The sequence below is a fragment of the Theobroma cacao genome, chromosome 1 (genome assembly GCF_000208745.1).
Source record: "Theobroma cacao cultivar B97-61/B2 chromosome 1, Criollo_cocoa_genome_V2, whole genome shotgun sequence".
Taxonomy (NCBI): domain Eukaryota; kingdom Viridiplantae; phylum Streptophyta; class Magnoliopsida; order Malvales; family Malvaceae; genus Theobroma; species Theobroma cacao.
The window spans coordinates 33,462,321-33,477,760 of NC_030850.1; the positions used below are offsets into that span (position 1 = coordinate 33,462,321).

The following is a 15,440-nucleotide window of genomic DNA, read 5'->3' on the forward strand; positions in this document are numbered from 1 at the left end:
ACTCCTCATACAACTTTATAGCTACACTAGTGGGGTAATTCTTTTTTCTTGCTGTGTTTCTTGCAAGTGAAAGTAAACTAGTAATAGTGCTAGTCCCATTGCTTTACAGCAAAAGGGTCAAGGGAGGAAAGGAAGTTAACACTCTTCTTTTCTTGGAAGTGAAAGTATATTAGTAATCGCTCTAGTCCATTGTCTATAATGCTTGCCATAACACGAGATTTTACACTGTCCAAGATATTTGGAACTTCAAGAGGAAGGAATTTGCGACATGGCCCTGCTTCACCAACCGCCCTCCGAGTAATTAAGGCCTTGACTTTTCTTGGATGCCCTCTTCTATATAACTAAATGCTTTGATTGAATTTAGGTAATGTTGGGTATAAGAAAAATAGGAACACATTCTTTACAATATATTTAATTAAATTATATTATAATATTTATTTTGTAATAGATCACTGTAATATAATTATATTATAATCAAGGGGTGTAATGTAATTACAGTCCAAAATCAATGCAATCACATTATATTACACCATACAATGTTATTAAAAATATTTAAAACTCTTCAACTTTATTGCTTTATTAAAAATATTTTTTAATATTATAATTAAAATAAAATATATAATATAAGAATTAAAAATTAAAAAAATAAATACAAAAAATTACAATTTATATAATATAGNAAAATAATAATTTTATAATAAAAATAAAAATAAAATATATGACATTAAAATATATTTAAGAGATGATATTATATAAAAATTAATAATAAAAAATACAAGTATATTAAACTTGTATTTTAATAAATAAGGATAATTTTAAAAATTAACATTACATTTTCAACAAAGTACTTGTAAACCAAATGCTTCAATGTTATTTTTCCTGTATTTTAATTATTATTTTGTTTGTATATCAAATACTGTAATGTTATTTTCTCTATAATCACATTACTTGCAATCACATTATTTATAATTACATTGTATTGTAAAATATCAAACATCACTTTAGATGCATCATTCTAATTGGCAATTAGAGTCCGCATTGAGAACTTCACTGGCTCTTTGTGAAGCTGTTAATTAATGCTCGCTTTGTCCTCAGTCCTCACCGAATTCCGAAATCAAGTAAAAAAAGTTTGGCGAATTCTGAATGTGTGCCGGGTTTCCTGGTAGCTTTGAAGAAAAGGCAGATTTCAACATAAACTCATGTTTGGTTATTTTTAATGTGTGGTGATTGGTTAAGCATATCACAAGGTGAGTGAGCACTTTTTTTTATTTTTCTTTAGTTTTGCAGGTGTGTATTTAATCTTTATTTGGCTAGACACAGAGAGAGAGAAAAAGAGGAAGCATTTACCAAAGTACTCTCAAAACCTTAGCTCTCCAGTCTCCACCACGTGATATACTCACCAAGAATCATGTTTGCGTGGTATATAGCAACTTGGTCAACGGGAAACGAGCACTTGGCTGTTGGATTCCTCCTGTCTCCCATTTCTTTGGCTTGACTAGCAGTTACAAACCGCAATTACTTCCATGTACAAACCCCAATCTTTCAATGTGCAGAATAATTTTTTTTTTAGTGAAAAGAAATTAAGAAAACACCAATCTCAAGACGACAAGGAAGACATATATGTGGCCATAAATCCTCATCCTGGGCGAACAGTCTCTTTTAATAAGCAAAATTGCACATGCTTCTTAGGTGCTTCTTCACTGCTTTTGCTGTTTGCAGAGAGTTGAGCTGCAGACAACTTGGCCTCAACCCTCTGAGGAAAAAAACAAAAGAAAAGAAATCCTCTGCAGCAATGTCACGCACTCAATGTCTGATTCAAAGTATCAATTGGGATCTTCCCGTTCCATACGTATAAACAAAAGAGATAAAGAATTCCCTCCTATATAATTAACGACAATGAATTAGAGTTAGACACTAGCTACGAGACACGTAGCATTTAATTAGTGCAACAATTAAGCTAGCGCTCCAACAGTTCCATTTCATATGATATTTAACTTATCTAGAATATATTTCCATGCACGCACGTTTTTCTTTTCTCCTTCGTCTTTCCTTCTAATCTCTCCCCTCCTCTACACTCTCTCTCTCTCTCTCTCTCTCTCTCTCTCCATACATAAATATATATATATATATATATATATCTTGGGATTCTAATTACAGCATATAAATTATGAAACTGTGACCAATGGTTTTTTGTCAACTTTTAGATGGAAATTCGTAGAATGATTTGATCGTTTGCAACAATTACGTGATATGGTCCCATGTGATTCATTAAGATATGGAGAAGGAGAGGCTTTCCATGTGCAAAAAAAAAAAAAAAAAACAAGCCAATTAAGTTCTTGGGATTTAAAAGTTTTGAGGTTTCGAGGCATTTTACTTGATTAATATTTGCATGCATCTATATTTAATATTTTTTTATTATGCAAACCAGTCGGTCCACTTTATGCATATCCCATAATTAACTTGTTGATTATATTAATAAGATACACAATTAAGAAGATTGAACTATATATTTTGATATAAATAAATCTTTTGAAACTTTTTAGATGTTAAGATAATTAATTATACAAATTATTTAATTAGAGATATAATACAATATTGTTAATTAATTAAACTATAATATCTAATTAAAGTTATACTACAATCATGTTTGTTAATTAGAATTAGACCATAAATAAGATTAAGCCTTGTATGTATATGCTTCATGTCTGCTAAGTAGATAAATGAATGTTTGATTATAATTTTGGGATAAAATTTTTATCTCATTCCCTATAATTCAAAACAGCCCTAGAAAATTCTGGCTCTTTACGTTGAAAAACAAAATGCAAAAACGTGTTTTAGTATATAAAAGTAAATAGTAGGACGTATTTTCTCAAGTTGCTTTTTTTTTTTTGATATTAGGGAATAAAATAGAAATTAATTACATCATTCTAAGTCAAGATATACCTAAATTATCTGCAAGTAAAAAAAAAATAATCCTAGTAGGCGGAGAATTAAAAATATGCAGACTGGAGATTTAATTCAACATGATTTTACTTTACATTGTAAAAGGTTTTGACAAGGTGAAAAAAAGCAAATCGGAAACATTAAATTATAACCAATTGTGGTACGTAAATTATGAAATCTAGTGTTATAATAATTCCTCTCTGGTAGCTTAATAATGATTGGATACAAATATATTATAGTAATTAATTACTATATATAATCCTTTTCTGATTATAAAAAGTTAGGTTATTCATGAGAAAAGTTAAATTTCTTTTTCTAATTGAGATATGGAAATTTGAACCCTACTTTTAGGTAAGGGGATTATTCATGAATTAATGAGTCAAGTATTTGAGAATTTAAGAAAAATTAAATTTGTGAATAGAAGTTTTTTTAGCTTCACTACATGTTTCGATTGATGTGTTATTTTATAATTTTATATCACTTGTCTAATTTTATATTTTAATAAAAAATTTTAACTTTTATACTCTAAAATTTAAAAAACTCGTGACGTAATATTATGATAGAGATGTCGGACAAGATTTGAAGATTTTTGTTTGAATTGGTATTTTAATATATTTCACAAAATTTTGAGTTTCATTATGCACTGTCGTGCAATCTACAAACCGCCGGCTATAAAGCCAGCTATAGATCCCGAAGTGGAATAGGTGATCGTCGTCATAAATCGCCATGCCTAATTCGTTCCCTCTCCTAACTTTCATACCTCTGAATGAATCTTTCACCAACAACATTCAAAAACTTAAAATTATTGTACGGACTTTTTTCCTACAAGGAAAACCAATAAGGACTTGTCAATGGTGGTGGACTGATCATCCTATATAAAGTCGTAAGTCCTTTCAATTCCAATGGTTAGTGCACCAGTATCTTATCTAAATAGCTTTTCTTATTATACCTAAACTAAAACCCTTATGACACATTCCATACATAAAATGGAATAAAATAAAATAAAATAATTATTATATAAAAATAGAATAAAATGGTTATTATGTTATTTAGTTTATGGAATGAAATGAAATAAGGTAGAATTTTTTTTTTTTTTTAGAAAGGGTAGGAATTGTTATTATAACTCATTCTGAAATTTGATTGGTAGGAATAGGTTTAGAATAGTTAAAGAATAAATGATAAAATGATAAAATTACTCTTTATTATAATTTAGTAACTAGACAAAATTATTCATTATTATAATTCAATAATATTTTTCCTTTTTTAATCTTTTAATTTTATTTTCTTTAAAATTTTAAAATATTAATAATTTATTATTAAATTATTAATATAATTTTTATTTCAATTTCTTTTTATTTTTTCTCTACTTGTATTTTCATTAAAAATTTAAACATTAATTAATTATTTTTAAATTATTAATATATTTTTTGTTTTAATTTCTTGTTATTTTTTATTTATAGATTGTAATTATTTACAATAAATAGAGAGATTTTTGTCTAATAAATTTTTTATTCTATTCCCATAGTCATGGAATAGCCATTAATATGGGAGAGGTGGGAAATGACTAAATCAAGATTTTGGATAATAGCCATTACTAAGAATGGCTATTCCCCACCTCAAAAACCAATCACACAAAAAAATAAAGGAAAAATGGCTTAGCTATTCCCCATACGGAACGTGCCATTAAATTAATAAAGGGTCTTGAGTTTTCCCTGAATCACGAACTTTTATTCTAACAGTTGCTGATAGTATTTATGTCCAGTGGTGTAGTGAAGTGCCAGATTGTATGAATTAGGATCTCACTATCTATTTTAAAGGGAAACTTTCTTTTTTCGAGAACAAATAGAAGTTTTTGGAATTTTCTATATGAAAGAAACAAAAGGAAGAAGGGAAAGGCACAACTAAGTAGTAGCAGTGTAGACCAAAAGAAAAGAAGACTAGCAATAGCTTATATAAACATAAATAAAAAATTTAGGCAATATAATAGCTTCATTCAATAAATTAATATGGACCTTAAACTTGATTATCATGTTTCCATTGATCAGAAGATGGTGAAGAGAGAGGTGTTAAGTTTAGTTTCCATTGACGCTTAGTCTTGGCCCTAAAACTGAGAAAAGGAATAATACTCCACCATGATCATACTACGTACTACATTGAAAATTAATTATTTATATAAAAAAAATGACGGGCATGAATAATTTGGAATGGGAAGGTTTTGACCGTACACTTTCCACGTGATGGACGGCCGTAATTGAGCAGCCATGTAGCAATCTAGTGCGAGGCAGTCTCGTTTGGTATAAAATGCGAATGAGGGGTAAGAAGGGCAGATAGCGGAGAAGGGTCGTTGAGTTACACGTGGAAATATTGACAAAAATACTATAATTTTGGTCACGTTAATTGTATATGGTAGAGTTGTAGACCAACGCCTCCTGGACTGTAACCCCACCCTTTACAACCAAAAGCAAATCCCAATTATAAAGGAAAAAACAAAAAGCAAAGACATTTTTTTTGTTAATTAAAAAAATAAAGGAATGAAAAAATTAAGTCATATAAATTCATGTCTTTTTAACTGTTTTAAAAGGCGAAGCCAGAGCTTTCGGTAGTTGTGCTCCTTAGAGCATCAGTCTCTCTACATCCTTTTCTCTGCCTTTCTTACTCTCATTTTTTTCCTTTAATCTCGCTCATATATTTCAATGCTTGGAATCTGAGAGAGAGAGAGAGAGAGAGAGAGAGAGAGAGAGAGAGAGAATCTGTGATCATCAGTTGAGTTTACTTGAGTACTAGTATACCACATACGTGAGAGCAAACGAAGAGTAAATTTTGAGAGAAAGAGGGATGGGAAGGGCTCCTTGTTGTTCTAAAGTTGGGTTGCATAGAGGTCCCTGGACTCCTAGAGAAGACACATTGCTTGTCAAGTACATTCAAGCTCATGGTGACGGTCACTGGAGATCACTTCCTAAGAAAGCCGGTAATTCATTTCAACTTAATTAAGACACTTCCCTAGAAGCATGATTTTGTTTTTTCTTGCCAAATTTTGGGGTATGTCAAGGTTTTTTTTTTCTTCATTGTTTGTTAATGGTTTTGCAGGGCTTCTTAGGTGTGGAAAGAGTTGCAGGCTCAGATGGATGAACTATTTAAGACCAGATATAAAGAGAGGGAATATAACTCCCGATGAGGATGATCTTATCATCAGATTACATTCCCTCCTCGGCAATCGGTGGTCACTCATTGCCGGCAGGCTTCCTGGTCGAACCGATAACGAGATTAAAAATTACTGGAACACCCATCTGAGTAAAAGACTTCTAAGCCAAGGGACTGACCCTAACACCCACAAGAAACTATCAGAGCCCGCAGTTCAACAAGTGAAGAAGAGAAAAAGCAGCAGAGGCAACAGCAACAAGAAGCAGAACAATAGCAAGGGCAAAGGCGCAAAGGTTGAGCCAGAAAAGCCCAAAGTCCATCTCCCTAAGCCCGTTAGAGTAACTTCTTTCTCTTTACCAAGAAACGACAGCTTTGACCAATGTAATACGTTTAGCACGGTGTCTTCAAGCCAAGGAGGAGAGGGAGGATTGGGTACAGAGGTTGTACAAGGACCTTGGTCAGATAATGTCAACGATGATGAAAATGGGACCGGATTTCTTGCTGCTTATGATGATCATGGTTTTGTTAACGGTTCAGATTTCGAGTGCCAGTCTCATGTACCAGCAAGTGATGACGATAATTCTCTCGAGAAGCTTTACGAAGAGTATCTCCAGCTTCTGAAGACAAACGATGATCAAGTGCAGTTGGATTCTTTCGCTGAATCATTATTGATCTGAGCAAAAGAACAAAAGAGAAAAGTCGGATGGTCTTTTGTGTGTGCATGTCAAATGGTTTATTGTCTTTTCTCCCAATAAAGTTGGTTGAAGTTGACTCTTAGCTTTCACGTGCTTACCTTCTAGCCAAAGTACTACGAAAACTGGAACATTTCGTTAAATATCCAAATATTATTAGTTGTGTAATATGTGGGGTAGAAGTTTATAAATACTACTATATAGTTTTGTAAAATAGAAATGACAAGTTGCATGGTAATGGGCAGACCACGCCAGACCTGTAACTTTTTTATTGACATCATAAAAGCTCGAAAATTCCCATCCCCAAGTCACTTCCCAAAATCTGGGTCCGTTGTCTAATTCTCCACCGGAAAGGTCTCTCTTGGGCAAACTTTTCACCTTTCCTGAGTTATAATTAATCAGTTGTTGTACGCACTTCAATGTTTGATTCGTTAATTAGTATATAATTTTTTATTTAAAAAAATTTTTGAATCTCTTTCTTCGATGAAAAAATAATAATAATAATTAATCATTTGTACAGAATAAATGAAAGGTGTTCTACTTTTATGTTGTAAGGAAAAACAAATGTTGGTTAATTTTCTTTTGAAAAACATGAGACGGAAATTGCACTATTAAAAGATTTTGGACTTTTTTTTTTCACTAAATTAGTGAGATGCTGATGGAGGTGGAAGTAATGGTCACAATCAGGGAAGAGAAAGAAATAAACTCAACTGGCGAATGTAACGTGGAAATATTGTGAAAATAAGAAAATAATCTCAAAAAAGTCATTCAAAATCTTATATAATCAATAGAATTAAAAAAAAAAAATCAAACACATCCACAAAAACATAATAAATTTACGTGATTTGATTTTTGATGACTATGTCTACTCATACAGCAACAGAAACAAATTTATTAAAAAAAAAAATCACACTAATCTTATTCTATTTACACCAAAATCACTCTTTTTAAATTTAGATACTCACTAACTTCTCTTTTAACTTAATAATTTTCTTTAATCCCTTATGATCATTTTATGAGGCTAAATACAAGAGTCTTATCTTAATCTTCTTAGAATTTGATATTCTAATGTAGCTAGAAGTAAAGACTATAGACTATCTCAATAAAGTATACTAATTAAACTAGACTATCGAAAAGTATATGCACATGCACTGTATATATAGTAATGACTTGTTTACTATTTCATCTTTAAGTCATTTGTTTTTGTGCTTTAATAAAATCTCTCTACCTTGAAATGTCTAAATGCATGAAAAGTTTTCTTGCATATTTCTCTAAATTGCATTTGTTGCAAGGAATGATCTAAACTTGATATTTTCTCTTAAAGAAAAATTGTAATTGTCACGTAAGTAATAAATCTAAACTTGATATTTTCTCTTAAAGAAAAATTGTAATTGTCACGTAAGTAATAAATCAACACCAGTACTAATGATGCATGCATATAAAAACATACATGTATAAATTAAAACTAATATTTATAAGATTTGACATTGAGTCATTTAAAAAAAAACACTCATTCACAAACTTTGGACACTTTGTAAGTCAAGAGCAAGAATTAAATCTCTCCTGCTTTACATTATGTAATTATTTCGCTTAACGATAGGTGTATGTACTAAAGTCAAAGAATTAAATCAAAATTTTTTTTTTTCAAATAAAAAATCTTGCATTTTTTTTATAAAACATAATTCTAATAGGTCAAAAGAAGCACCAGCATACTAAAAATAAGAATATTTCTTTAAACTTGTTAAGGAAAATAAAAGCATCATTGTAATTGATTAGCTTAATATTAAAACACCTACCAATGCACGTGCTCTTTATCATTAATACTTATGTCTTTTATCTTGAAAGGCATATATACTTATGTCTTTACATACTAAAAATGAGCAGTACTTATTTTTTGCAAGTAGAATTAAAATGGGTAATAATTGTCTTTTGGTTTATATAAACTCGAAAAGTTGAAGTTTATTTGCAACAACAACTCTAAAGAGCAACTTTACATGTGGAAGTAATCATTCTATTTCAAAAAGGTTATGAAGTTGTGTTACGATTTATAAAGAGAAACTTTCAATTAATTCCTAAAATGAATTTCTTGGTTGGAAGCTTGTTGTCTTGAGAATAAATATGAAAACGAACGTAAAGCAAGTGGAGTAAACACATGGCAAACCACCTAAAACTAAACAAGAGGCCGGGATAGAAACAAGTAACGAGCTTGTAGAAATTGCAATGCCGTGGCAAAGAATGCAAACGACTGACGAGTACTGATGAATAATTAACATTTGGCTGCCATCCCTGCTCCGGAAAAAGACTTGAAAGTAATCAAGTTGCATTGGATTCAGGGCCGGAGCGTCCCTTTGTAATAAGGGGACCATGCCCCCCAAAATTTTTGAAAATTTTTAAATATTATATATTTTTTTTGTGATTTTTTAAATAATAAATATAATTAAAAATAATAAAATAATATTTCATTCAATTTTGTTCAATTTCTTAATTTTTTTTAATTTTTTGAATTTCTCTACCCATCTTTTTCTCTTTTCTTTTCTGTTCTTATATTATGAAATTATAAAGAGATAAAATTTTTATTTAATTTTTTTTATTTATNTATTCTATTTGTTCATATGTTTTAAGTTTCTATAGATTTTCTTTTCTAAATTTTTATGAATCATCAACTATATTTTTTTTTTTGTTATATAGGTTCTATTTTCTACTTGTCATGTTTTTCTTTTTTTTTTTATTATGTGGATTTTATTTTTAATGATTTTAATTTTTAAAAATTAAAGAATTATTGTATATGTAATTCTTAAATATAAGTTCTAGCGTTGCATTATTTGTTATTGTTTAAAATTTCACCAATATATTATTTTTTATTAATCCTAATTATATAAAAAAAATTATCATGAGTATATATTTTTAATGTGTTCTATGTTTTATATTTAGTTGAAAGAAAATTATCTTGAGTATAAGAAGAAATTATTAATTCTGTATGTCGTATTTAACTATTTATATTTTATACATTATAGTTTAATATTTAGTATTATAAGCTTGAATATAATAAAATAAAAATATTAGATGTTGACTACATTAATTTTTAATCGTTTATATTGAGAAAAACAAGACTCTAAAACAAAATGAATGATAAATTTCTTACAGATAATTTAATTGTTTATATTAATAAAGATATTACCATCGTTGATGGAAACTTTCTTAGAGCACTATTATAATTTTTTTCTTTTTATTTCTTATGATTTATCAATTATATAAAATTATTATTTATTATAAATCTTTTGATTATTAATGGTTAAATTTAAAATATTAATTTTAAAAATTTTTAACTTTTATTCTTCTCAACCTTTGACCCCTTTAAAAAAAATTAACTAGCTCCGCCCCTGATTGGATTCATGATGGCAGGCATTCATGTTGCAATCATGTTGGTATAAGTATATCTATACATAGCCACAATAGCTAAAGCCATTTTCTGAACCTCAAGACTTCCAAGACTTTCATACTTATTCATGCCATGGCAGTACATGTATCCACTTATCATCGATAACAAATTTAATGGTTATTATCTCTTTTAGGTAAGGATGAAATTCCAAAGTTTGATCTATCCTTTTTTTTTTCTCCCTCTCTCTATGCAATTTTGCACTTGAAAAAGTCCCAATATCACCTCCACGAGAAGGAAAAGAGAAGCATTCGATCCTGTGAGGAAGAAAGGATTTCAAAATTTCTTCCCTTTTCTTATAGGTAACAGTAGTTACGTCTAGAACTGTTAAATGACAAAAATCTTTTGAAAATTCGCCTCGATATAATTGTGTGGAAAGAGAACAAACAAAAGAGGACGACATCAACATGAATGGTATGTTTACGAGTTTGGAGAACAAGTTGATTGGCAACTTATTACTGAGGTGGGGGGAACATCACTTGGAAAGGAAAACACTTAGACGTTGCTTTCACATTAATTTGATTCGCCTTTTGAAGTTAGATGACCTCGTGACCAACTTGTATTCCGAGATGGGTAGATGCACCATTTGTTTTGATAATAATGGGATACTATGGTTATAATTCGATGATTCATTTCACTGTTCTGATGTGGACATTTGACTTTTCTTAATCATTAAAAAACAATATTAAATCATTTCATCAGCTAATCTATCGAAGAATTTGTTCCCAGCTTGATTTTTGTGCTTTGCCCCATGAAAATGGTCCCATCTAGACTTTTAATTCTTCAAACAAAATAAGGGAAATTAGTAATCTATGCCATCCACCCAAGAAAAACAAAAGTAGTTTCCATGCCATAAAGCTGGCAATGTGGTCCAAAAGATATTAGGACAAGATATAAATATTTTATCATCGCCGGCGTTAAAATGTTTGATGCAATGACATTAAACTTTCAACTTTTATATAATAATATTATGGAGAGTTTAAATTGTATTAGAATCATCTAATTAAAAAGTTAGTTTTTAAGTACTCACTAAAAATAGTCATTTCATAATTTTTTTAAAAATATGAAATTATTATAATTATATATTTATCCACACTGAATCAATCCTGTTGATATGCTTTGATTTGGGTTAACTTATTTATCTAGAAATTGGTTATTGACTTAAAAAATAAACAAAAACTAAATGTAAACGGAAAACAAATAATAAAAAGAAAAGAAGAAGACTAAAACTCCTAAATGTGGCTGAGGGTATATCAATTCCTCTTGCGGCCAAGTTTGGCTTTGAAATTAAAATTGCCATTTTCACTCGGTTTTGTAGCTCAAGTGTTCAGCATTGTTCAAAGGCAAAGATCTAACATGGATCAGGGGTTCAAGTAAAAGGGAAAGGGTGATGATGATAAACAACACTTACCATGTTGAATTTTTAAGATCACTTGATTAAAACCATAGACCTATCATGTGCTCCGAATTATAAAAGGGAGTTTATGGCCAACACTTACCATGTTGAATTTTTAAGATCACTTTAATGCTCCTTCTCAAGTATAAAATCACGGATCTATTATGTGATGTGAATCACATAAGGGAGTTTGTACGGATTTATAGTGTGATATGAATTAGAGAAGGGGGCCAACAAACGGGTACACTTGTTTTGATACCATGTTAAATTTTTAATATGAGCATCCAAAGATACTTTTGTTATATCTCTATGTCTAGATTCTAAGGTACCTCTAATTTAATAAATGTGAGATTTTTATTTGCATACCTATCATGGAGGGGGCAACAATGAAAGAGACAACTCTTGTTTTAATATCATGTTGAAATTTTTAGAATGAGCATCTAACCTAAATTCAATTGGCAATATATGAAGAGATCTTTATTATATTTATATAACTAGGATACTTTTAATTTAACAAATGTGGAAATTCTTTCTCACCATTCAATAATGCCCCTCACGTGTGGGGATTACGGACCTATCACGTGACATAAATCATAGAGTTGGGTCTACGAAGGGGCTAACAAATGAGGGCAATGTTTGTTTAAATACTATATTGAATTTTTTAAAACAAGTATTCAACCTAAAACCAATGCGTAATAGATGGTTCCTATGTGAAGGTCAGGGGGAGTATTGAAATAATGAGAAAGAGAAATCTCACATCTATTATATTAAGAATATCTTAATATATATAAATACATAGAAAAATCTTTTCATTTATTATCAATTGATTTTAAGTTAAATATATGTCTTAAAAATTTAAATATTAGAGATATCTTAAATATATATAAATGTATAAAAAACATTTTCACTTATTGTTAATTGATTTTAAATTGAATAACCATCTTAAAATTTAACACAATCTCTAGTGATGGCTAACTCTCTTCCAAACCTATCCCAAGGGATTGCAAGAAGTTTAACAATTGTTGTGATCTTTATGATTTAGTTTTAGTTTTTTTTTTAATTTGTAAATTTAATTACATTAGATAAATTAGTTAATGTAAAAATAAGTTAATAAGAGTTGATTTGGTGTTGGTTAGTATATAATATTAGTTAGATGCTTTGAAAAATTATGAGGTGATATAGTTGTAGTGATGCCTAAAAATCCAAATTCACATTTAAGATGATTTTATAATGCACAATTTATATTATCAAGATAATTTTGATATAAGCTAAACTCTGTTATTAATTATTAAAAAGTTCATTGAGATCGGATTTTTTTATACATGAAATTATTTAGATTTAATGGTGGATTACAGTTTCTGTAGAAAATAACAAAGATCTAAGAAAAGATTTTAATTGCTTGATAGCTAATTTGTTTGATTGCTTGATGAAAATAAAAGATTATATGGGAGCTATTTATAATAACCAACTAGACCTAAACTTATTTGGTATGTAAATAAAGCAAATAGTAAATAAAAAAGTATTCTAATCTTAAATTTCCTCGGAGAACAAGTAAAGTAAAAAGAAAATAAGAAAAGATTACATAAGGAAATATTTTCTCATTAATTTGAGGATACCTGTACATTTCGTAACAATCTCTCTCAAGCCAGTGTAGGTGATAGGTTTGGACTCCACCAAACTTGCCATAGTTATTATGGGTATCCATCTTGTGCCTCTCTCAAATTGGTGGAAAGTAAACCCCAATAAAGTTGATAATGAGAGTTCCTTATTTGTTTTCGTCAAGTATTGTTATCAGTTGATCAAACTGAATTTGAGATAACCTTGTTGGATTTAAAATAATCTGTTATGGATTTGCTTATTGTTGGGAATGTATGCCCTTTTTCTTTTCCTATCAATTTGGTGGATATCCTACAATCTCAAAACAATTTTCGTACAGTGTTCAGATTTTAACTTCTTATTTGGATCTTGATTGCCCTCTCCAATATATACTTTGAATGTTGTTGCCTCCACAATTGGCCTTGTCATCGTCTACTTTTTTGAACTCAATAAAGAATAAGCAATTGCTAAAGTTGATAATGGATCCTTACAGAGAATATTTGATCTTACAATAGCATAGGAATCGTTCAATCCCGTTAGAAACTAATGTAATTTTTCTTCTTTTTTTTCTCTAGCCAAGACTTCACACATACAATTCCTACATTCTTATGCATGAAACTTGAAAAAACTTTCAAGTTGATCCCAAAGTCCTTTCATTTTTGTATAGCAACCTAATATTGCCAATTCATCTTATCTAGTGTTAACTATTTTTCTTTTTAGTTCTTGAATTCGAAGTTCTCTCCCAAGTGAAAACCTTTCTTCAAAATCTCTCTAGATGTCATAAACAATGTCATGATATACAATGCTGTTACGTAACTCTTCATTGAGTGATTTTAACTCCTTCTTTTAGTTTTGATAATTTTTCATCCATGAATATCATCTAGTGTTTCGATCTCAGAGCATTGACAATAACACTCCTCTATGTTGAATAGTTGATGTCTTTTTAATATATGGGATACCAAATAAAAAAGTATTCTAATTCTAGACTTTTTTAAACTACAAGTAAAATAAAAAAAATTATATAAAAAAATAATTTTAAAGATATTTTCTTTTTGATTTGAAGATACTCATTTATTTTATCATAGTTGGATACAACTTATTAATTATTATTTTAAAATATGGATTTACTGAGTCCACGTCATTCGCTATCTTTGTCGTAGTTTCCGAACGCGATTTCATCATGAGTTACGTCACTTCCATGCTTGTAAAAAAAAACTACCTAAAAAATCAACAAATTAATAAATTTTAGCTTCAAGGAAGCAATAAGAGTGGAGCAATTAATTTCAAAGTGGCATATATAGCTAGACATACTTCAACTTTCTCTATAACTTAATTTGCAAGCACTTGGAGTGCATGCTTCACCGTGCAACAGCTGGGTTTGAAATTAAAGCAAACAAAATGTTTGGAGGGTAAATCTTACTCTCCTGCCATGATGATGCTGTTTAATTTCAATGAACACATGATCAAGTTTAACGGCTCTGATTTCTAGCTAGTGAAATTTTCCTTCAATAATTGATTAGTTTAGTAATTAATTAATTATAGTAATACAAATGATGGTGACTGGTTATAAAAAAAAAAAAAAAGAGTGTGAATATATTCCAAAGGTTCTTTTTTATATAGTTCTAGTGCTTTGTTAGCTGGTTTCTTGTGAAGTTCAGGTGTACCTCCTTCTCAAACTATATAGTTTTGTTTCAATGATATATGTATATACTAGTCCTATACTAAAGGTTTACATGATAATTAAGTTGGTAAACCAGTTTTGGAGAATTTGGGTCCACAAGCAGTACCTTTTCCATGGAAAAAAACAAAAGTTACCACTTACCAATGATATTTTTGGGGCAGACCCAAATCCCAGTGCGAAATAGAAAATGATTTTTGACTAATACTACTAGCATTGAGTCAGCTAGAAAGGATGAGAAACACACGGTATTTTTACGTCTAGTGATTTTGTTAGGTCAAATCAAGATAACTAAATAAATGAGAGTGATTTTGTTAGGTCAAATCAAGATAAATAAATAATTAAATAAATGAAAGTGATTTTGTTAGGTCTCTACCACTTGATTTTTGACTGTTAGATGCTTTCAAATTTTTTTTTTACAAGTAATAAGCTTTGGTACAATGTAAGATGCCTGAGATGGTAATTTGAAATAAACAATGTGACAGCGAGTGATTCCAGGCTAATTGGTCGCCATCCCCATGTTTACAGATCTTTTTTCAATTAATATCTCGAATATAT

General features: G+C 29.7%; 1 protein-coding gene across 1 annotated transcript; it reads left to right on the top strand.

Annotated features, from left to right (window-relative positions):
* On the top strand, positions 5,534 to 6,990 carry LOC18613948 (myb-related protein 308). The gene is made up of 2 exons (XM_007051442.2): positions 5,534 to 5,911; positions 6,031 to 6,990. Exons 1-2 carry the CDS (start codon positions 5,779 to 5,781, stop codon positions 6,759 to 6,761), a joined length of 864 nt encoding a protein of 287 aa, XP_007051504.1. The 5' UTR covers positions 5,534 to 5,778; the 3' UTR covers positions 6,762 to 6,990.

Excerpts from the sequence above, each read along its gene's own strand:
- LOC18613948 (XM_007051442.2), top strand. The coding sequence starts at position 5,779 with ATGGGAAGGGCTCCTTGTTGTTCTAAAGTTGGGTTGCATAGAGGTCCC. Across the intron at positions 5,912-6,030 it reads ATCACTTCCTAAGAAAGCCG|GGCTTCTTAGGTGTGGAAAG; the intron begins GTAATTCATTTC and ends ATGGTTTTGCAG.